Here is an 18,958-nt window from a genome sequence, read left to right on the forward strand (position 1 = left end):
AATTCCCCCAGGGAGGAAACAGCCAGGCTTTGAAGCTGCAAGACCATTAATTGCTAATCATTCTGGCTAATTGCAGCAGCCATACTTGCCTCTAGCAGACAATATTTCTTTCTCCCTACCCTGGACATTATTCCACAGGGATATAAACCCCACTTGCCTGGCTGCTTCCTACCTAGGAGAATCCATTGTTGCCCAGCATTAATAGCACTGAATAGCCTTCCATCATCAAAGCCTGGCAAATCCTCTGTTTTCTGAGGGCCCAAGCCTTTCATTTTGAGTGTGTGCGCTCAAGCACTGCATATGGGGTACTTCTTCATCTACACAAACAGTAGAAGAACATAAAATATTGCAAAGAACAACACTCTGAAACAGGGGAATTTTAGATATGAAACAATCAGGGCCAACTAACACCTCCCAACAAAGGATTCCCCCAGGGAGGAAGCACTCAGGCTTTGAAGCTGAAAGGCCATTACATGCTAATCATTCTGGTTAATTGCACTATTCATACTTGCCTCCAACAGACAAAAAAGCCACAACCAAAAATATTGTATATTCACAAACTTTAGGAAATAACAGATATGAACTACCACCAATTCCTCAATACTTTATTTTCCATGCCACCAGACTTAGACACAGCAACAAGGGCACAGCTAGTCTGACTTATAAATAGTCATTTACTTTAGTTCCATTCTTATTTTTATTATTGTAACTGCTGTATTCAGTCTCTGTGTTTTGGATACCTCCACCCCTAGGGTCAGTATCAGAGGTGAGTTGTGATACTATCTTGAATGTAATACAGCTAGATAGATAGAAGGATAACACAGAAACTCATCAAATGGTCAACTTTAATATTAATGATTAGAAATATGATTTCAATGTTTGTTCCTGAACGGAGTCGGCACAAGACATGTTTCCTGCCTAAGGCATAGTAGAAATGGCCCCTGCACTTACATATTCAAGATGTATTAATACTCAAGGTCAGTTATGTTATTTTGTCACTTGAGGTACAAGATCTCATACATTAAATCTGCAATAAAATACAATTATAATATATTAAACAACTGATAATTTACTGCCCTTTAATGACAAGCACAATTTGATTCTTGAGATTTCAAATTAACTCTGGGGTAAGGCCAATCTTACCGCAAAAGTAGACAAAAATCATAGTTCTAACTGCTTTGTGCTACTAGACTAGTGAAAGAGATGTTGTTCCCCATATATCAGGTAAGCAAATATAACTCGAATTCCAGAAAGTTAGAAGAGGAGAGGCCTTACCAGGAAAACAAGGTTTAACTAAGAATGAAAAGTAGATCCTCTCTGTGTGTGGAATTGGAAGGTGATGAGGTATGAAGACTTAGTTTACTACAAGTTAAGAATCATATATTCAGAATTCCGAAATACAGAATTCTATAAAATACAAAATCTACATAGGTGGACAAGATAGCTCCATCTTTGGTTTTTGATAGTTTAATGTGCCCAAACTTTGTTTCATGGACAAAATTATTTAAAATGTTGTATAAAATTTCCCTTTGGCTTTGTGTACAAGGTGCGTATGAAATATAAATAAAATTCATGTTTAAACTTGGACTCTGTCTCCAAAATATCTCATTATACATAATACATACAGATATTCGAAAAGCTGAGGGGGGGATTATAAAACACTTTAGTCCCAGGCATTTCAGATAAGGGACAATTAGCCTGTATGTTGAAGCCCTTATTTTCCGATCCTCCAATTTATCTGATCATTTCAACTTGTTGTGCAGTGGTAACTTTAGACATTTATAGTACCGATTTCGCTACTAGAGATTTGACTAATGTTTTATAATAAACAGTAGTTTATATTTCCTTTTATATTAAAGAAATTGTCCCAAATAGATAGTCACAAAATAACTTAAATTAAAAAAATTAGCCCTAACTCTAAAAAATCAAGTCCATCAAGTTCAACAGCTTATGCAGGTAGAGAGACGCAATTTAACTCTTCCACCTAGATAAGATAAAGCACATCCCATGTGTTTTATCATGGAAAATATTGGATACGTCAGCCACAAATAAGTCATTCCCTTCATAAAATCATTAAAAGGACCACAAAATTCAGCCCCCTGCCATGCAAATGTATATTTCTCACTGTGCTGTTGGTTTCTATATTACATGGTCTGTATGGAAATTGGGAGAGGTGTAGAACATCAAAGGTGAAATGGAGTCAACAATTATTTATTTATTTATTTACAACATTTCTACCCTACCCTTCTCACCCGAGGGGACTCAGGGTGGCTTACAACAACCGGCAAAATTCAATGCCAAACAGATCAATAAAACAGCAACACATTTAAAACCATTAACAACTATTCATAAAATACAACACATAAAATACATAAAATACATTAGTCAGCTAAAACATATAGTTACTTAAAACCACTTTTCCACGGAACCATTGCACATAAACCTAAATTCAGACCATGTCAATATATTGCTTATTCATTAAATGCTTGCGCACAAAGCCAAGTCTTAACGTTCTTCCTGAAGCCCAGGAGAGTTGGGGCCTGCCAGATGTTACTAGGGAGGGAGTTCCACAGCCGGGGAGCCACCACCGAGAAGGCCCTGTCTCTCGTTCCCACCAGCCACGCCTGTGAAGCAGGTGGGACCGAGAGCAGGGCCTCTCCAGACGATCTTAGTGTTCTTGATGGTTCATAGGAGGAGATACAACCAGGACTGGTCAGAAACAAAGGGACTTAATACAGCCAACACAATTTCTTATAGGTACGAGGCTATAACAAGCACTCAGAGTAGGTATATATGGGCATATTTACACTGATTACTTATCACAAAGGGTGGGCAAATCAGCTCCACAGCAGCTAAATGACACACAGAGCTGATCTGGGTAAATCCAGACCAATGCCACATTAATGCAGCTTTGAACTTTATCAACCAATATTGTGGGTTGCTCTGAATTCTCTCCAAGAATCTGGAGCAAACTGCAAGTTTGGGACCATGTAAACAGTTGGGCCACTTCTGTTTCTCGTAGGTGCTGTATGGCTAGTGGCAGTTGCTTGTCACCTGCAGTGACTAGCCAGAGCAATGACATGATTGAAGAGGAGAGGAGAGGAGGGGGCAATTCCTCTTCTCTTCCATCCACTTTTCTCCGGCTGTCACTCTAGCAACTAAATGAGCCATGTTGCACCTGCTGACTGCATCAATGAGCAGAATTGGGGGGGGGGGGGCGGGTAGGGTGGCTGTTCAGCACCACTAGATGATTAGGACTCCCTCCCGTCTCATAAGTAGCTGGAAGAAGGTGGCTGAGTAAATCATCCTGGGGCCGACCATGCATTCCCGACACCAGATCAGCTCCATGATAAGTGGTCAGTATAGAAACATCCTAGGTTTTCTCATACAAGTCTGAATTGGTTCTGAGATCTCTTTACCACTGTCCAGAAAGTTACATTTGTTTGGATGGAAGATACATTCTCTGCGGCTACTTCAGGGCTGTAATTGCCCTTCAGTTGAGGGGCAGGAAGGGTTTGGCTGTTTTTCTGTTGGCAGGCAATATTTTTTTTCCTTTATGTAGCCACTCACTGCCAGTTGAAGAAAGGATGTATAACATGTGGCTACTGAACTTTTTGTCATCAACATAATTTCAAACTCCTCATAATTCAATGGTGTTTTAGTATTATTTGACATTACATTCATATATTGGCTAACAAAGATTCTGATAAAGAATTTCCTTTTTTACAAAGGTTTGTTATGGGGCTCTTCTTTTTTGACTTCTGACCAGCTGGAAGCTCTAGCAAACTATCAGCATTGGGAAAACAGGAAGGACTAGCAAAAGGAACACTTTCTGTGTTGGACTGCCGCAGTATGTCTGCAGCAAACAGTACAAGCTAGACTTGGGGAAGAATGGGCTTCTATACTAGGGACCTCATCACACAGATGAGGTCCAGTGCCATGATTCGCCAGCCTCAGTGAAGCAGCAGCGGGGCCATCCTAGCGCCCTTGACACCAGCTGACACCTCCCTATCCTACATGGGGAAGTGTTGCCGCTCTGCCAAAGCCCCATTGTTCCTTATGGAACATGGGTGGCTAGTGTGTTGGTAGCAGGAATGTCCCACCACTCTGCCGCCTCAGAACCCCATCAGAAGTCACCCTAGATCATTTGATGGGTGGCATGGAGATCCATGGGCGAACCAGGGCAGAAGCATCCTAGGACGCTTCAACTGCCCCGTGTGATAAGGCTGTAAGTGACCCTACTGCATTGGTGTGTGCTTACATACAAGCAAGATAAACAGTTCCCCGCATAATCACTTATTCAGCATGTATGAAGAGCAAGACAGAAAGAAAGGGGGAAAGCGACTATCACATCTCACCAGCCATGTTTTAAAAAGACTCTAAGTTTCTATCTATAAGTTTCTCCACCAAAATCGGAAATTATAAGAAAAGTGAGGGCTATTTAAAGTAAAAAAAAAATGTGTTCCAGGATACATTTTGAAAGACGCTTTCTAGTGATCATTACAAGATTCAAGAAGTTTCTTTAACTTATGCCAAGCTTACCTGACCTGATAGTTTCATTTCATGTGTACATAATGATACAGTAGTTTTAAATACAAAGTTTGCTGAAACATGTTGAATTTCTCTTCTTTATGGTGTAGGAACCTATCTCTATTTGTTCCATATTGTTTCTACCTCTGGTACCAAACTTTCTATTAAAGTGGCTAAGCCCAAGGATGCATCTACTTCATTAAGTGAAGCATATCTATATAAACTTCATGTGCTTAATTTTTTGCTTCTTTTTGTCTTTTGAATCCCAAATTTTGGAGAAAAAACAATAATTAAATTAAATTAAATACATAAATAATATTATACAAACAAAAAAGTTCAAGAACTATGATTCTAGAGACCTGGATTCAAATCTCCATTCAGCCATGAAAGGTCAGTGACCTTGGGCAAGATACACACTCATCCTTACAGAAAGGCAACAGCAAACATTTTATTAACAAATCTGTAGTAGGCTCACTTTAGGGTTGCCATAGGTCAGAAATTGACTTGAAAGCTAACAACAACAACAACAACAACAACAACAACAACAACATGTACTACCGTATCTGTAAAAGAGCTGAATACATCATGTGGCAATGAAGAAAGGGTTGCAAATATGTGAGTTGTGTTCAGCAGTATGAAAATCATGAGAGTGCGGCTGGGGCACACTGAACCCAAAATCAGAGCATGGGATTTATTATGATTTGCACATCTTTCACGTTTGACTCCTTCTATACTTTCACTGTGTGGCTATAGTTTAAAAGTATACAGTCAGCCCTCCTTATCCATACATTCTGCATCTATGAATTCCACTATCCATGGTAAGAAAATATTAAAACAAAATCCAAAAAGCAAACTTTAATTTGGCACTTTATATAAGGCATGGCATTATATATTGCCCTTGTGTATAATAGGACTCAGGTATCCACAGATTTTGGCATCCACAGGAGTTCCAAACTCCAGTGGATACCAAAGGTCCACTGTACTGGACAGTTGTGTTTCCTTTGCCAATAGAAATGCATCCACTTTTTAAAAATAAACAGGTGAAGATCAGCCCTTGTTAACCTTCCACCTGGTTAGCTTAATTTCAAATTTTGAAAGAACCTAAATACTTGAGAGAAGCAAAAATTTATTCATTTATTTATGATATTTCTATCCCACCTTTCTCTACCCCGAAGGGGACTCAAGGCAGCTTTACAGATAGGCAACTATTTGATGGACATTTAAAAAGAATAATAAAATACAAATAAAAACAATTAGAGGCAATTAAAAACCATACAATCACAGTTAATCACGTAATTCACAAGCATAATCTGGGCCGTTTCTATGGTCATTACATGTCATTTCATATCTGTTTATTGTACTGGTTCACCAAAGGCTTGGTCACATAGTCATGTTTTTACTCTTTTACGGAAGATCATGAGGGAAGGGGCTGATCTAATATCCCTGGGGAGTTCCATAGCCGAGGGGTCACCACTGAGAAGGCCCTGTCTCTCGTCCCTACCAATCGTGCCTGCAAAGCTCCCAGTACATTAACCAAAACTATTCTATGTAGTTTATTCAGAAAGCATGAACAAGAGTTGGAATTTTGGGTGGAAAGTCCAACCACACCTGTTTTTGAAAAACTCAGCATTATGCACCTGAGAGTTACCTGGAAGTCTTCAAAACTAACATACCTCAAAGGCAGTGTGTGGGCCAATGTTTCAAGCTGATAAGGTTTATATATTACAACTTTTTCAGTACATTTTCACATGTAGAAGTGTGTGTATGAAACACACACTTACATGTTAAAAGATTACATGTTACAGAAAACTATCTGAAAACTGAAAACTTTCAGCGCAGGAAGAAAATCATGCAGTATGCTAGCATCTATTTGTGGGTTCAGTGGTGCCCTTCAGTCTCTTACTGACTTCTCCAAGGATTCTGGTACTCCAACAATTTTTTCCCATTTAAAAAGTCCCCTTTCAGTCCAAACCCATTCAAAATTGTAAAAAATGTTTGCAGGATTGTTAAGTGATGTTTCATGGAGCTCCCTACCCTCAGATTCCTACACTGGCTGTTATTTCCAGTCAAGCCCAAAATGCTGTGCCTCCAATAGAAAAACCTTCAAATGTGTATTTGAAGGAGGAAAGGAACCTGGAATTCCTTGCTAAATTATGCACAAATACAAACCCAGACTGGGGAAAATATAGGTGTCCAGTTATTGTTGAACTGCAACTGCCATCAGCCATAACTAGAGTAGCCAATGGTGAAATCATTGTATATAATCCACACATCCCTCATCCCTGAAATAAATTATTCCCCTTCCATGTTTGAAACCCCCTCCATGTAATGAACAGAGCTTTAAAACTGGCCTGAGGCTGCTGCCTATTATTATTGCCAATCATTGCAAATTAGGCAAACAGACCAAAGTGTCTAAAGATGAAACAGGGAAATCGATAGAAGACAGAAACAAATATGTTGACTCCATTTCTCCATGTCTTTCAAGACTGTCCTGTGAAAGTTGGATGCCGTTTCCTAATTATTATTCAGTGGCCTACAATCGTCCTCTCTCACACACACCCTAATACAACAGGGGCTAAAAATAAACGACTCCACACACTTAACAGCCACTTGTAAGTGAGCAACACTGATCCTGTTTACTTTGTTGTCACAAAAGTAGGCCAATCTTGCTCTCAATTAACCGCTTGGTGTGCACGTTGCGTGAAAGAGGCAAGCTACCGAGAGGAATGAATGCCAAGTTCTAGCTTTCACTGCTTTATCATCCTTTCATTTCTTGATCAAAGACTCATGCGAACACCACTAATTTGCTAAGAAATTAAACATGAAAGGAGAATGCAGTTCTGCAACTCACTGAAGAACACTGTGGGCAGTTAATGATTAATTAGCATTATAATATGTGACAGGCTGGTTTCACAGAAGAAGCTTGTTTTGATACTGAATTTGTTCAGCAGAGGAATTCTTTAGCATTATGCCAGGACACTCGTTCCAAGCAGTGCTAGGGATTTCCCTTTGGGTTTGCCGGAGATCCTGTTCAGATCATATAGTCACAACAGAGCCATTTTTAAATTGTTTTAGATTTTAGTCTGTTCTTGTAAGCTGCCCTGAGCCCCGAGTGGCGGCATATAAGTTTGAATAATAAATAAATAAATAAATAAATAAATAAAATAGGTGCTTGAAAAAGATAACTCCAAATCTGGAGAGGTTTCTTTTACTGACTTTAGGAATAATGCTTCTAAAATGCGCACATCCTTAACTTCTAGAAGCCCACATGCACTGCAAAGAAAAGGTGTTTGAAATGATACCGAACAGAGAGATACTATTGCAGAGAGTGGCTTATTAGCTGCTGTAGAGAACAGAGCAGGAGGGCTCAACAGGCTGGGTTTCTAGGTGAAAGGTTGCTAGCTTAAAGACGGGCCCTGGATAGAGTCGATATTCCACTAGTGGACTCTGTCATGGTGAATGATATGGGAAACAATGTACTAAGGTAAAAAAAAGCAATACTCCCAGAACAAGGAAAGGGTACATTTTGTTTGAAGAACTGCTTTGGGGAAATGTTCAAACAATGCTTATAGTTCACAAACCTTCCATCACAGGCTAAACAAGTAAAGCCAGGAGGAACATAAAAGTTTCACATTCAGTCAGATCAAGAGAGCACTGTCTCCAACATTCCAAGAACTGCACCTCTCAATGGCAGTGGATTCCTAACCAGATAGAGAAATTAGTGCTGCAGTTTGGAGTGACCACCGGGAAGATCAGCTAATGTCCAGTGGAAGCTGGTAGCCACTGGAGTTGGTGGCAAACAGAGCTGCGTCATCACAGGTAGAACCAGTCTTTGGAATGTCCAGCAGTTTACAGCACAGAAAAGCAAAACTGAAGTATGAGAATTTTAAGACTGTGTCCTTAATTCAACTGTTAGTCCTTACTAGAATATACCCACTGAGTCAATGGGATTTACGTAAGTGTTAACGTTATATCCAGTAATTTGTTCGGTGAATCTACTCTAATTGAGACAAGCAACTAGATTTAACCCTATGAGGTTAACATCACACAAAAACACACTTTTCTGACAATTTTCACTGGAAAATCAGGTAATCTCAATGTCAGATCAAACCCAGGTATCATACACAATAACACGTAAACTGATCCATTGCAACCTACTGCCAAAGAGGACACTAATACAGCATGCCTGGAAAGCTGTCAGTGCACGGGATTGGGTGACAACTATCAACACTGCCAAAAAAAAACCACTTCTTTATAATCACCTTATTCTATTCCACCAAAACCCCATTAAGTACAAAACTCCCCCCCCCCCACTCAGACCAGATAAAAGTCCACTTATATAAAGAAAGATTGGAATTCTAAGTAATAAGTATGAAAAAGAAGCTCTGTTATAGACAATTACTGTATTTCACAAATCCTCTCTCCTCATGCCTATCAGAAGTAATAACAAAAAGCAGCACTGGATGACAGTCAGCTTATGCATGAAAGTCAGGATTGGCCTGCACAGGAGTAAGCATGGACTCAGGGGCGGTTCAACCGAAGGAAATTTGGCCAGTTGCTGAAGGCGGCATCGTCTGGGGGGCACAGTTGAGGCGCCTCCAAGTACCCTAAAGCCAAAGGGAAGAGGGAGGCGAGGGACATGCAAAGGGAAGAAGGCGGCGAGGGACGCGAGCACAGGCAGCATCAGCTTTCTGTTCTCACTGTGTTCGCGCCTCGCCTCCCTCTTCCCTTTGTGCGAGAAGGAGAGAGGCGTGCGCACAGCGAGAACAGGAAGTCGGTGCCACTGGCCTGCATACCCCTGCCTCCTCCCCCCAGGCCCTCAGCCTCTCACTGGCCTTGGCGGCCTCTCATCGGCCTCGCTGGCGTCTTTCCAGCCTCTTGCCAGCCTCCGCGGCCTCTCCCTTGATCAAGGTTGTTGTAAGTGTTATTTATTGTTTATCTAATTGTATAATTTTTACCTTGTTTTAATATTATGCTTATTATGTTGTTATGTAATGTACTTGTTTTTATGATTGGAAACTGCCCCGAGTCCCTTTTGGGAGATAGGGAGGTATATAAATATTATTATTATTATTATTATTATTGTTGTTGTTGTTGTTGTTATTATTATTATTATTATTATTATTATTATTATTATTATATTTTATTATGACACAGCAAACAAGATAGACATGCTGGATTTCATATCACAAAATCACAAGTCGAACACTTCCCAAGTGTCTAGGATTGTGTGATGTATTTTCGGATGATGTGTGTAGATCCCAGTAGGGTGGCCTTTTGCAGTTGGCAGATCGAGATATTGTCAATGTCTATTGTTTCCAAATGCTGGCTGAGATCTTTTGGAACGGCACCCAATGTGCCGATCACCACCGGGACCACATGTACTGGTTTCTGCCAGAGTCTTTGAAGTTCAATCTTGAGGCCCTGATAGCGGCTGAATTTTTCCTGTTGTTTTTCGTCAATGCGACGTCACCTGAGATGGCAACATCAATGATCCAAACCTTTTTCCTTTCCACAACTGTGATGTCTGGTGTGTTGTGTTCCAGAACTTTGTCAGTTTGTATTGAGCTTGCTTTTGAGAATTTTTCTGACCCTTTGTGTGTCAGCAAAGACCACAGTTTTCACATGTTCATGCTTGATGTCCAGCTGTAATATGCCCAGGTATTTATAGGCCTCTGGTTGGTGACACTTTATCATTTGGCCATTAGGCATATTTATGCCCTCACTTTCAATGATTTTTCCCTTCTTCAATGCCACTGTTGAACATTTGTCCAAACCAAATTCCATGCTGATATCAGTGCTAAAAATTCAGACAGTGTTAGTGAGACTGGATTTCAATTTCCATTTTCCCATACAGTTTCAGGTCATCCATGTACATCAGATGCGAAATTTTGTGAGATTTCTTAGATGTTTGATAGCCGAGATTTGTTTTTTGTAAGATTGTTGACAGAGGGATCATGGCAATAATGAAAAGCAGAGGGGACAATGAGTTTCCCTGGAAAATTCCTCTTCTGATGTTGACAAGTCCATAGCTTTCATTTCCAACAAACAGTTCAGTTTTCCAGTGCTCCATCATGTTTTCAATAAAGGTGCCAACGTTTTTACTAATCCCGATGGTGTCCAGGCACTTGATGATCCAGCTGTGTGGGAGTGAGTCAAAGGCCTTTTTGTAGTCAATCCACGTCATGTGAAGATTAGCTTTTTGGCTCTTACAGTTCTCCAGAATCATTTTGTCAATTAATAACTGGTCTTTTGTGCCCCTGCTTTTCTGTTTGTTGTCTTTCTGTTCATCTAGCAAGATGTTTTTTTCTTCAAGATAATCTTGAATTTTATCAGCTATGAGGCCAGTCAGTAGTTTAAACATAGTGGGCAGAAACGTTATTGGCCTGTAGTTTCCTGGTGCTGCTCCTTTTGCTGGATCCTTTTGTATCAGGTATGTTCTTCCAGTTGTTAGCCATTCATTGATACTTCCTTTCTGCAGCATCTCATTGAATTGTTGGGCCATTTTTCCATGTAAACTAATCAGATGTTTGAGCCAAAATCCATGAAGTTGATCACTACCAGGCGATGTCCAATTTTTGACTTTTTGCACTTGTTTGGTGATCATTTCAGTTGTTATTTCCATCTGTTCCATTTTGTTCTGTGAGAATTTTCCTTCAAACTCCTTTATCCACCCAGCGTTTTTGTTGTAGTTCTTATTATTTTCCCAAAGCTCTTTCCAGAACATCGTTGTTGCAGTTTTCTCTGGCTTTATGGTTACTGTGTCTGTTGTTTGGTTCAGACTCTGGTAGAACCGTCTTTGGTCTGATTGAAATAAATGATTTTGTCTGTACTGGATGATTCTGGCATCATATCTTTCAATTTTTCTGGCTGTTGCTGTAATTTGTTCTTTCACGATTTCCAAAGCTTCTTCAATTTTTCTGGTGTTCAGCCAGTACTTTCTGATCAGGTATTGCTTGATTTTGTCATTCCTCAGTTTCTTCTCTTTCATATTTTTCAGGTTACTTGCACCTGATCTTAGTTTCTTGATTTTCAACTCTAGCCTGACCTTCCACTTTGGTTTTCCAGTCGATTTTCTTTGGGGCTGCCTTGGTTGTAGGAGCCTAAGCTCTTCTGTTACTATCACTGCTGCACTGTAGGCATACTGGTTTGTTTGTTCAATTGATGTTATTTGGACAGTGGAGAGTACTGTATTCACATCTTTCATGAGAGGCGCCAGGTGTCTCTTGGGCACTGTTTTTAGAGTTGGGAGCTGCTTTCTTATTGCATTTGCTGCAGCATGAGCCATGATCTTATCCTTGAGCTCTTGTTTTCTTGCTGTCAAGGTTCCTGGTGGTACAACAGGTGTTTCAAGTACTGGTTCTTCAAATTCTTGCAAAAGCTGCACACTTTCTTCTGGTTCAGTCTGTTCCACCATTCCAAGTGTTGCTGGAGTCTCTGCTGCTGTCTGTGCTGTGGTCTGATGGTAATTTGCTTTGCAGATTTTCTGGATTTCTTTGAGTTCAACTTCACTGAACACTTTGTTTCTGATTATGAATCTTCATTGGTCAGTCAGTCAGGGTTCTGTTATCTGTGAGTCAGAGTACTCTTGTCTCCATAGCTGATACATTCTTTTTTGATAGCCGCGCTTTTGAGGTTCAGAGTTGTAATAGCATTTCATAACTGTGCGGTTTTCTGGCATTGTATATTTCTGCCACTTCTGTGACTGTTCATTTGTATTTTGATTCCGTAGCCCACTTGTCGATGGATGTCCAGAATCAGCAGCATCCACCACGGTCATTTTTATCCTGGGCGACGACCGAGCCAGTATAGACTTCGTTTTGGTTTGATTCCCCATAATGCTAATGGGTTTGGTGCTCTTAGTTCTGCTCCTCAGCTGAGGCCTCTCTGGCTTGGTTGGACCTGCTGATAGTTACACTACCGCCAGCACAGCCCTCAGTCATCATTGGAGCAGTTAAGCCCCCCCCCCCCACCACCACCATGTCAAGGTGGCACCTGCGGGGGGGATTATTATTATTATTATTATTATTATTATTATTATTATTATTATTATTATGTCCAGGGTGGGAGAAAGGAAGAACTCTTGTCTGCTGGAGACAGGTGTGGATTTTGCCATTGGCCACCTTGATCAGCATGTAATGGCCTTGCAGCTTCAAAGCCTGGTTGCTTCCTCCCTGGGGCATCCTTGGTTGGGAGGTGTTAGCTGGCCCTGATTGTTTCCTGTCTGGGTTTCCCCTGTTTTCATAGTGTTGTTCTTTATTTACTGTCCTGATTTTAGAGGGTTTTTTTTAATACTGGGGGCCTGATTCCCTTTTGGTGGCCTTTTAATTCCTATGGATTCCTAAGGACCCTCAGGGCTCTTCCACACAGCCATATAACCCAGAATATCAAAGCAGAATAATCCACAATATCTGCTTTGAACTGGGTTATCTGAGTCCACACTGCCCTATATCCCAGTCCAATGTTTGGTGCTAAATTCGCAAATATAGTAATTCCTACATAACATTACCATGTATTGAACTGCTTTTTCTGTTGATTTGTTGTAAAACATGATATTTTGGTGCTTAATTTGTAAAATCATAATGTAATTTGATGTTTAATAGGCTTTTCCTTAATCCCGCCTTATTATCCAACATTTTCGCTTATCCAACACTTTTATTTTTCAGTGATTGATTTGGGGGGGGGGCATCAAAATTCTGTTCGCTTACACTTGAAAATTACCTTGGGCCAGCCCTACATGGACTGGCCACATAAGTTCTGAGCACACAAAATACACCTGTTACATGCATCCAGAAGCACACATCTCTCCATATGCCTACATAGAAGAAACTGTGCTCTGTTTCCCTTTCCATAGCAGCAGCGCCCAAAGGCACCAACTGAGACCAAAAATCCCAAACAGAAATCTCTACTGCGTTCTCTTCTGTGAATGCACATTGATACACTGTCTTTCCTTAAAGCAAAAACACAAATCTGGTGGGCTATGAGAACAGTGTGGATACCCATTTTCACAAAAAACATCTGAGACCTGCACAGGCTGAGGGGAACCAACTCATGCCTCTTTAGAATAGCAGGGCAGAGTACTCTTCATGAATGCAAGCTGAATCGGGGCAGGGGGGTCATACATGCTCAGTCCAGAAAGCCAAGCGCTTTCACAGCTGACAAGAAGACTGATGTTACCCTGGCAATCACATCAGTGGATGCATTACACCTGCTGTTAGCAAAAAATTCCTCTGAGGAATTTGGGGATCATTACTGGGGGATACCAATATTTCCCATCCCACACTGTCACATCACCTTCAGTAATTTCCATTTGCGTTGACATTACTTTTCTACATGGACCACTAATCTGACTCAGTATGGAAGTTTTATGTTCCTGTGTTTAACTTGGCAGTAACCATTTAGCGCATCATGCAAGGCTTTTTAACTACTGTAGCTGAACTGCAACAAAATCTACTGAGACAGGAAAGCTGTTCCTTGGGTAACCGTTTTCCAAAATTGATTTCTTGCCTTGCAATATAAAAATAAACAGAGCTTATCCGCTTGGCTCATAGAAAAGACAAAGTGCAAAACAATAGTTTTGCTCTTTCCTACATGTTATTCTCTTCCATAATCAGAACTAGCATGTGTTCTCAACAAGCCAGCAAATGCAAACAAAAGGGAGAACAGGCTGAAATAATGAGGATAATCTACATGGTATGTCCATCCAAAGTACAATATTTGTTCTTGAAGCACAAGACCGAAGTGTGAAGCCATTATGTTGGTGGATTATGAAAAGGGGATTACCCGAATGGCTGATTATTTAGTCATTTTTTGAATGTATCTCCAGAGTTCTGAGTTCTGTCCAAACCCTATGACAAGCTAAAGAAGAATCATCTAAAAACAGCTTTAAATACAAGATGAGGTAAGTATGAAACCCTAGGCAATGTATTTAGATTTATGGCAATTAGAGCAGGGCTCTTAAATTATGGTTTGGTGGTTCTAAAAATAATGAGGACTAAGTACACTCTTCATACATCTTATGAAGGCAGTTTAAATGCTAAAATGAATGATCCATTTTGGAGTTTTCTCATGGCATGGAGTTTCGTTAGGTTTAAAGGAAGAGGTGGGGGGGGGGGGGAGAAAATGTCCATATTCTCCCAACCTTATTCATGCAAGTTGCCTTTACTCATGCAAATAATAAGGTCTATTCTGATTAGTAGGAGGCTTGTTGAATGATTAATAGCCAACTCCTCGTTATTGCAGCAACAATATTGCTAGTACTTGGGGTGGCCTTCCCAATAGAGCAGAATTTCAACATACAGGACATGCTGAGAAGTTCCTCAAGGCAAGGAATGATTTCACATAAATCGCACAGTGCAGCAGAAACAGGTGAAGCTGAGCCAGTGGTCTGATTATTCTCTCTCACATAAGAAATGCATCCTGTAAATGGGTTGCTGTAAGTTTCTGGGCTGTATGACCATGTTCAAGAAGCATTCTCTCCTGACATTTTGCCCACATCTTTGGCAGGCATCCTCGGAGGTAATGAGGTATGTTGGAAACTAGGCAAGTGGAGTTTATATATCTGTGGAATGTTCAAGGTGGGAGAAAGAACTCTTGCCTGTTTGAGGCAGGTGTGAATGTTGCAGTTGGTCACCTTGATTAGCACTGAATAGCAGCTTCAAGGTCTTTGTTGAGAGGTGTTAGCTGCCCCTGATTGTTTCATGTCTAGAATTCCCTTGTTTTCAGAGTTTTGTTCTTTATTTACTGTCCTGATTTTAGACAATAAAACAGGGGAATTCCAGACATGAAACGATTAGGGCCAGCTAACACCTCCCAAGAAAAGATTTCCCCAGGCAGTGAGCTGCCAGACCTTGAAGGTGGAAGTCTATTCAATGCTAATCAAAGTAATCAATTCCAACATTCACACTTGCCTTAAACAGACAAGAGTTCTTTCTCCCAATATGGAATTTCCACAGATATATAAATCCTACTTTCCTAGTTTCCAATAGACTTCACACCTCTGAGAATGCCTGCCATAGATGTGGGCGAAACATCAAGAGAGAATGCTTCTCGAATATTGGCCATACAGCCTGGAAAACTCATAGCAACCCAGTGATTCCGGCCATGAAAGCCTTTGACATCCTGTAAGTGCTCCCTTACTAATATGGATAGAAAGGCAGAATCAATACCTTAGTGTGGTGGCTGGTTTCCAGTATCTGCAGAAGAGATGCTGCCCGTCCGCATTGACCAGATGAGGGAGGTCCTGATAGGGCACATTCTGGGGTGTCTTCCGCGGGGAACTTTCCTCTGGCATTCTCGAAGACTGACCTACCAGGTGAAGACAGAAAGCAGGGACCAGTGACAAAACATACACACAAAGCTGCAGTAAAGAATACTGATGAAGAAACTCACTTCTGAGTTGCTGGGAGTTTTCTGGGTCATATGGCCATGTTCGAGAAGCATTCTCTCCTGTTTTGCCCACATCTATGGCAGGCATCCTCAGAGGTTGTGAGGGCTGTTGGAAGCTAGGTAAGTGAGTTTTATATATCTGTAGATGGTCCAGAGTGGGAGAAAGAACTCTTGTCTGTTTGAGGCAGGTGTGAATGTTGCAATTAATCACCTTGATGAGCACTGAAAAGACTTGTAGCTTCAAAGCCTGGCTGATTCCTGCCTGGGGGAATCTTTTGTTGGGATATACCTCAGAACCTCTGAGGATGCCTGCCATAGATGTGTGTGAAACGTCAGGAGAGAATGCTTCCGGAAAATGGCCTTACAACCCGGAAAACTCACAGCAACCCAGTGATTCTGGCCACGAAAGCCTTTGACAACACAAATTCACTTGTCATTTGCCATAAGAGAAGTTACAACTACGGCAAAGCACCCCTTGCACTTTCCAAAGATAAACAAACCTGGCTGAATCTCATCTGCTGGGGGCAAGGGTTTTGGGCTGGCAGAAATGGTCGAAAAGCAGCAGAAGCCCCTCACTAACCCTTACTTCACCACATCTTACATCCCCTCCAGCTCGGGCTCATTATTCCCCATCTGTGTTTATCTCCCATCACTTCAAGGAACCGGATCTGTTTTTGTTTTGTAATCTTTTTTTTAAAGAGCCGCAATCAAGTGCAAATTGTGAAGCTCCGACCAGCGAAGCCAGCTGCATAAAAGATCCATCATCTTGGAGAAGAAGAGAAATCTCCAAAGAGACCCCCGTAATGAGGTGACTGACACCGCCTTGTTGCTATGATTCTTTTCTGACATCTTGGGGGGGGGGGGGAGGAGGGAGGGGAAGGGGAAAGGGAAAGAAGGGGTGTTTGTTGTCAAAATAGCGAGGGAAAAGGGGGAACCCACCTGCCTTCATCCTGTGCGCGGTTTGGCATGCCAAAGGGAAGCCGGCATCGCAAGCCAAAGGCGGGCAGATCTCCGTGAAGGAAGGAACAGCAGCCCCAGCGCCTCACATCCAGCAGCAGCAGCAGCCTGCCGGGGATGGTTGCAAAGGCGGAGAAACGGAGAGGGAGAGAGGGGGGGGGGCTGGGTTGAGCCTCTGGCGCGCTTCCCAGCCCTCCTTGGCAAGCCAGCGCTCTCCCTGGGCGACTCCAAAGGCAAGGGCTGGGCTACTTCGCCTCGCCGCGCCTCTCCCCGCGCGCTCCCGCCAGCAAGAGGAGGAGGACGCAAGCGAAGCCAGCCAGCCTCATGGCAAGCGTCCGCTCTTGAGTCGTTTCATCACTTTGGATCCCTCACCTCTCAGAGCAAGGCATTTACGGGAAGGAAGAAGGGAGGGAGGGAGGGAGGGAGGGAGGGGGGTTAGGGAATGGAAGGGGCCCGAGTCATGAAGTAACGTGTGTGTGTGTGTGTGTGCGCGCGCGCGTGTCTGAGGGGGAAAAAAAAGAAGCGAAGCAACAGTCCGTTCCTCGGAAACGGCGGTTGCTGGTTGCTGCTGCTGCTGCCACGCGCGGGGGCGCACGCGCACACTTCAGGCACACACATCCTCGCGCTCGCGCCCACCCACCCACCAACCAACCAAAGGCACCTTGAGGCGCGCGAGGCGACCGTTGGGCGCTCTGGGGACGGAAAGTTCCCCGGCGCGCGAAAGTTTGAGAGGCGCTGCCTGAGGGAAGGAGGAAGGGAAGGATGACCACTCAGCTCGCCCCCCAAATGCGCCTGGTGGGGGTGAATATCAATATAATAATGGGGAGGGGGCATCTATCTAGCACAGGCATGGGCAAACTTGGGCCCTCCAGGTGTTTTGGACTTCAACTCCCACCATTCCTAACAGCCGGTAGGCTGTTAGGAATGGTGGGAGTTGAAGTCCAAAACACCTGGAGGGCCCAAGTTTGCCCATGCCTGATCTACCATCAATTTAATATGGGAAGGGGGCATCTCAAAATCTAGCATCTATCTATCTTTCCATCTATCTGTCTATCTATGTATCGACCTCTGTTTCTGTCTTGTCTTCTATCTTTGTATCAATGTATCAATCTATCTTTTCATGGACAACAAGTTAAACATGAGCCAACAATGTCATATGGCGGCTAAAAAGGCCAATGGGATTTTGGCCTGCATAAACGGGAGTATAGTGTCTAAATCAGGCTGTTAGGAATTGTGGGAGTTAAGGTCCAAAACAGTCGAAGTTTGTCCATGCCTGGTCTAGATCCAGGGAAGTCATGCTAGCCCTCTATTCTGTCGTGGTCAGACCACACCTAGTATCACACTGTGTCCAATTCTGTGCACCGCAATTGAAGGGAGATGTTGACAAGCTGGAAGATTTCCAGAGAAGGGTGACTAAAATGATCAAGGATCTAGAGAACAAGTCCTATGAGGAGCGACTTGAAGAACTAGACATGTATAGCCTGCAGAAGAGAAGGCTGAGAGGAGGCATGATAGCTATGTATAATTATGTGAGGGGAAGTCAGAGGGAGGAAAGAGCAATAATGATGGTGATGATAATAAAACTTCATTTGTATACTGCTCTATCTCCCTGGGGGACGGTTTCCATCGTAGGTAAAACATTCAATTACCAGAACAAGAAACATACAACACAACCATAATAAAAACATCAATACAATTACTATTAGCATACCATACAACATAACCATAATAAAAACATGCAAGCTTGTCTTCTCCTGCCCTGAAGACTAGGATGTGGGACAATGACTACAAACTACAGGAATGGAGATTCCACCTGAACATTAGGAAGAACTTCCCAACCGTGAGAGCTGTTCAGCAGTGGAACTCTCTGCCCTGGAATGTGGTGGAAGCTCCTTGTTTGGAGGCTTTTAAGCAGAGGCTGGATGGCCATCTGTCAGGGAAGCTTTGAATGCAATTTTCCTGCTTCTTGGCAGGGGCATGGACTGGATGGCCCATGAGGTCTCTTCCAACTCTATGATTCTATATCAATGTAACTATTATGCATGTATGTTTATATATATAAAACGTAAATGTGTGTGTGTGT

At 42.2% G+C, this 18,958-nt stretch overlaps 1 protein-coding gene across 1 annotated transcript in view; it reads right to left on the reverse strand.

The window, feature by feature from the left end:
• The window catches only part of mgll (monoglyceride lipase), a 129,031-nt gene extending 111,747 nt beyond the window's left edge, over window positions 1–17,284 (reverse strand). The window contains exons 1-2 of the mRNA XM_003217768.4: window positions 16,858–17,284; window positions 15,699–15,837 (exon numbers count right to left, since the gene is read on the reverse strand). Coding sequence (XP_003217816.2) covers window positions 15,699–15,837; window positions 16,858–16,867 — 149 coding nt within the window. The 5' untranslated portion in view covers window positions 16,868–17,284. The remainder of the gene's footprint in view (window positions 1–15,698; window positions 15,838–16,857) is intronic.
• Between the last annotated feature and the right edge of the window lie 1,674 nt (window positions 17,285–18,958).

Source organism: Anolis carolinensis, chromosome 2, assembly GCF_035594765.1.
Source record: "Anolis carolinensis isolate JA03-04 chromosome 2, rAnoCar3.1.pri, whole genome shotgun sequence".
Lineage (NCBI taxonomy): Eukaryota > Metazoa > Chordata > Lepidosauria > Squamata > Dactyloidae > Anolis > Anolis carolinensis.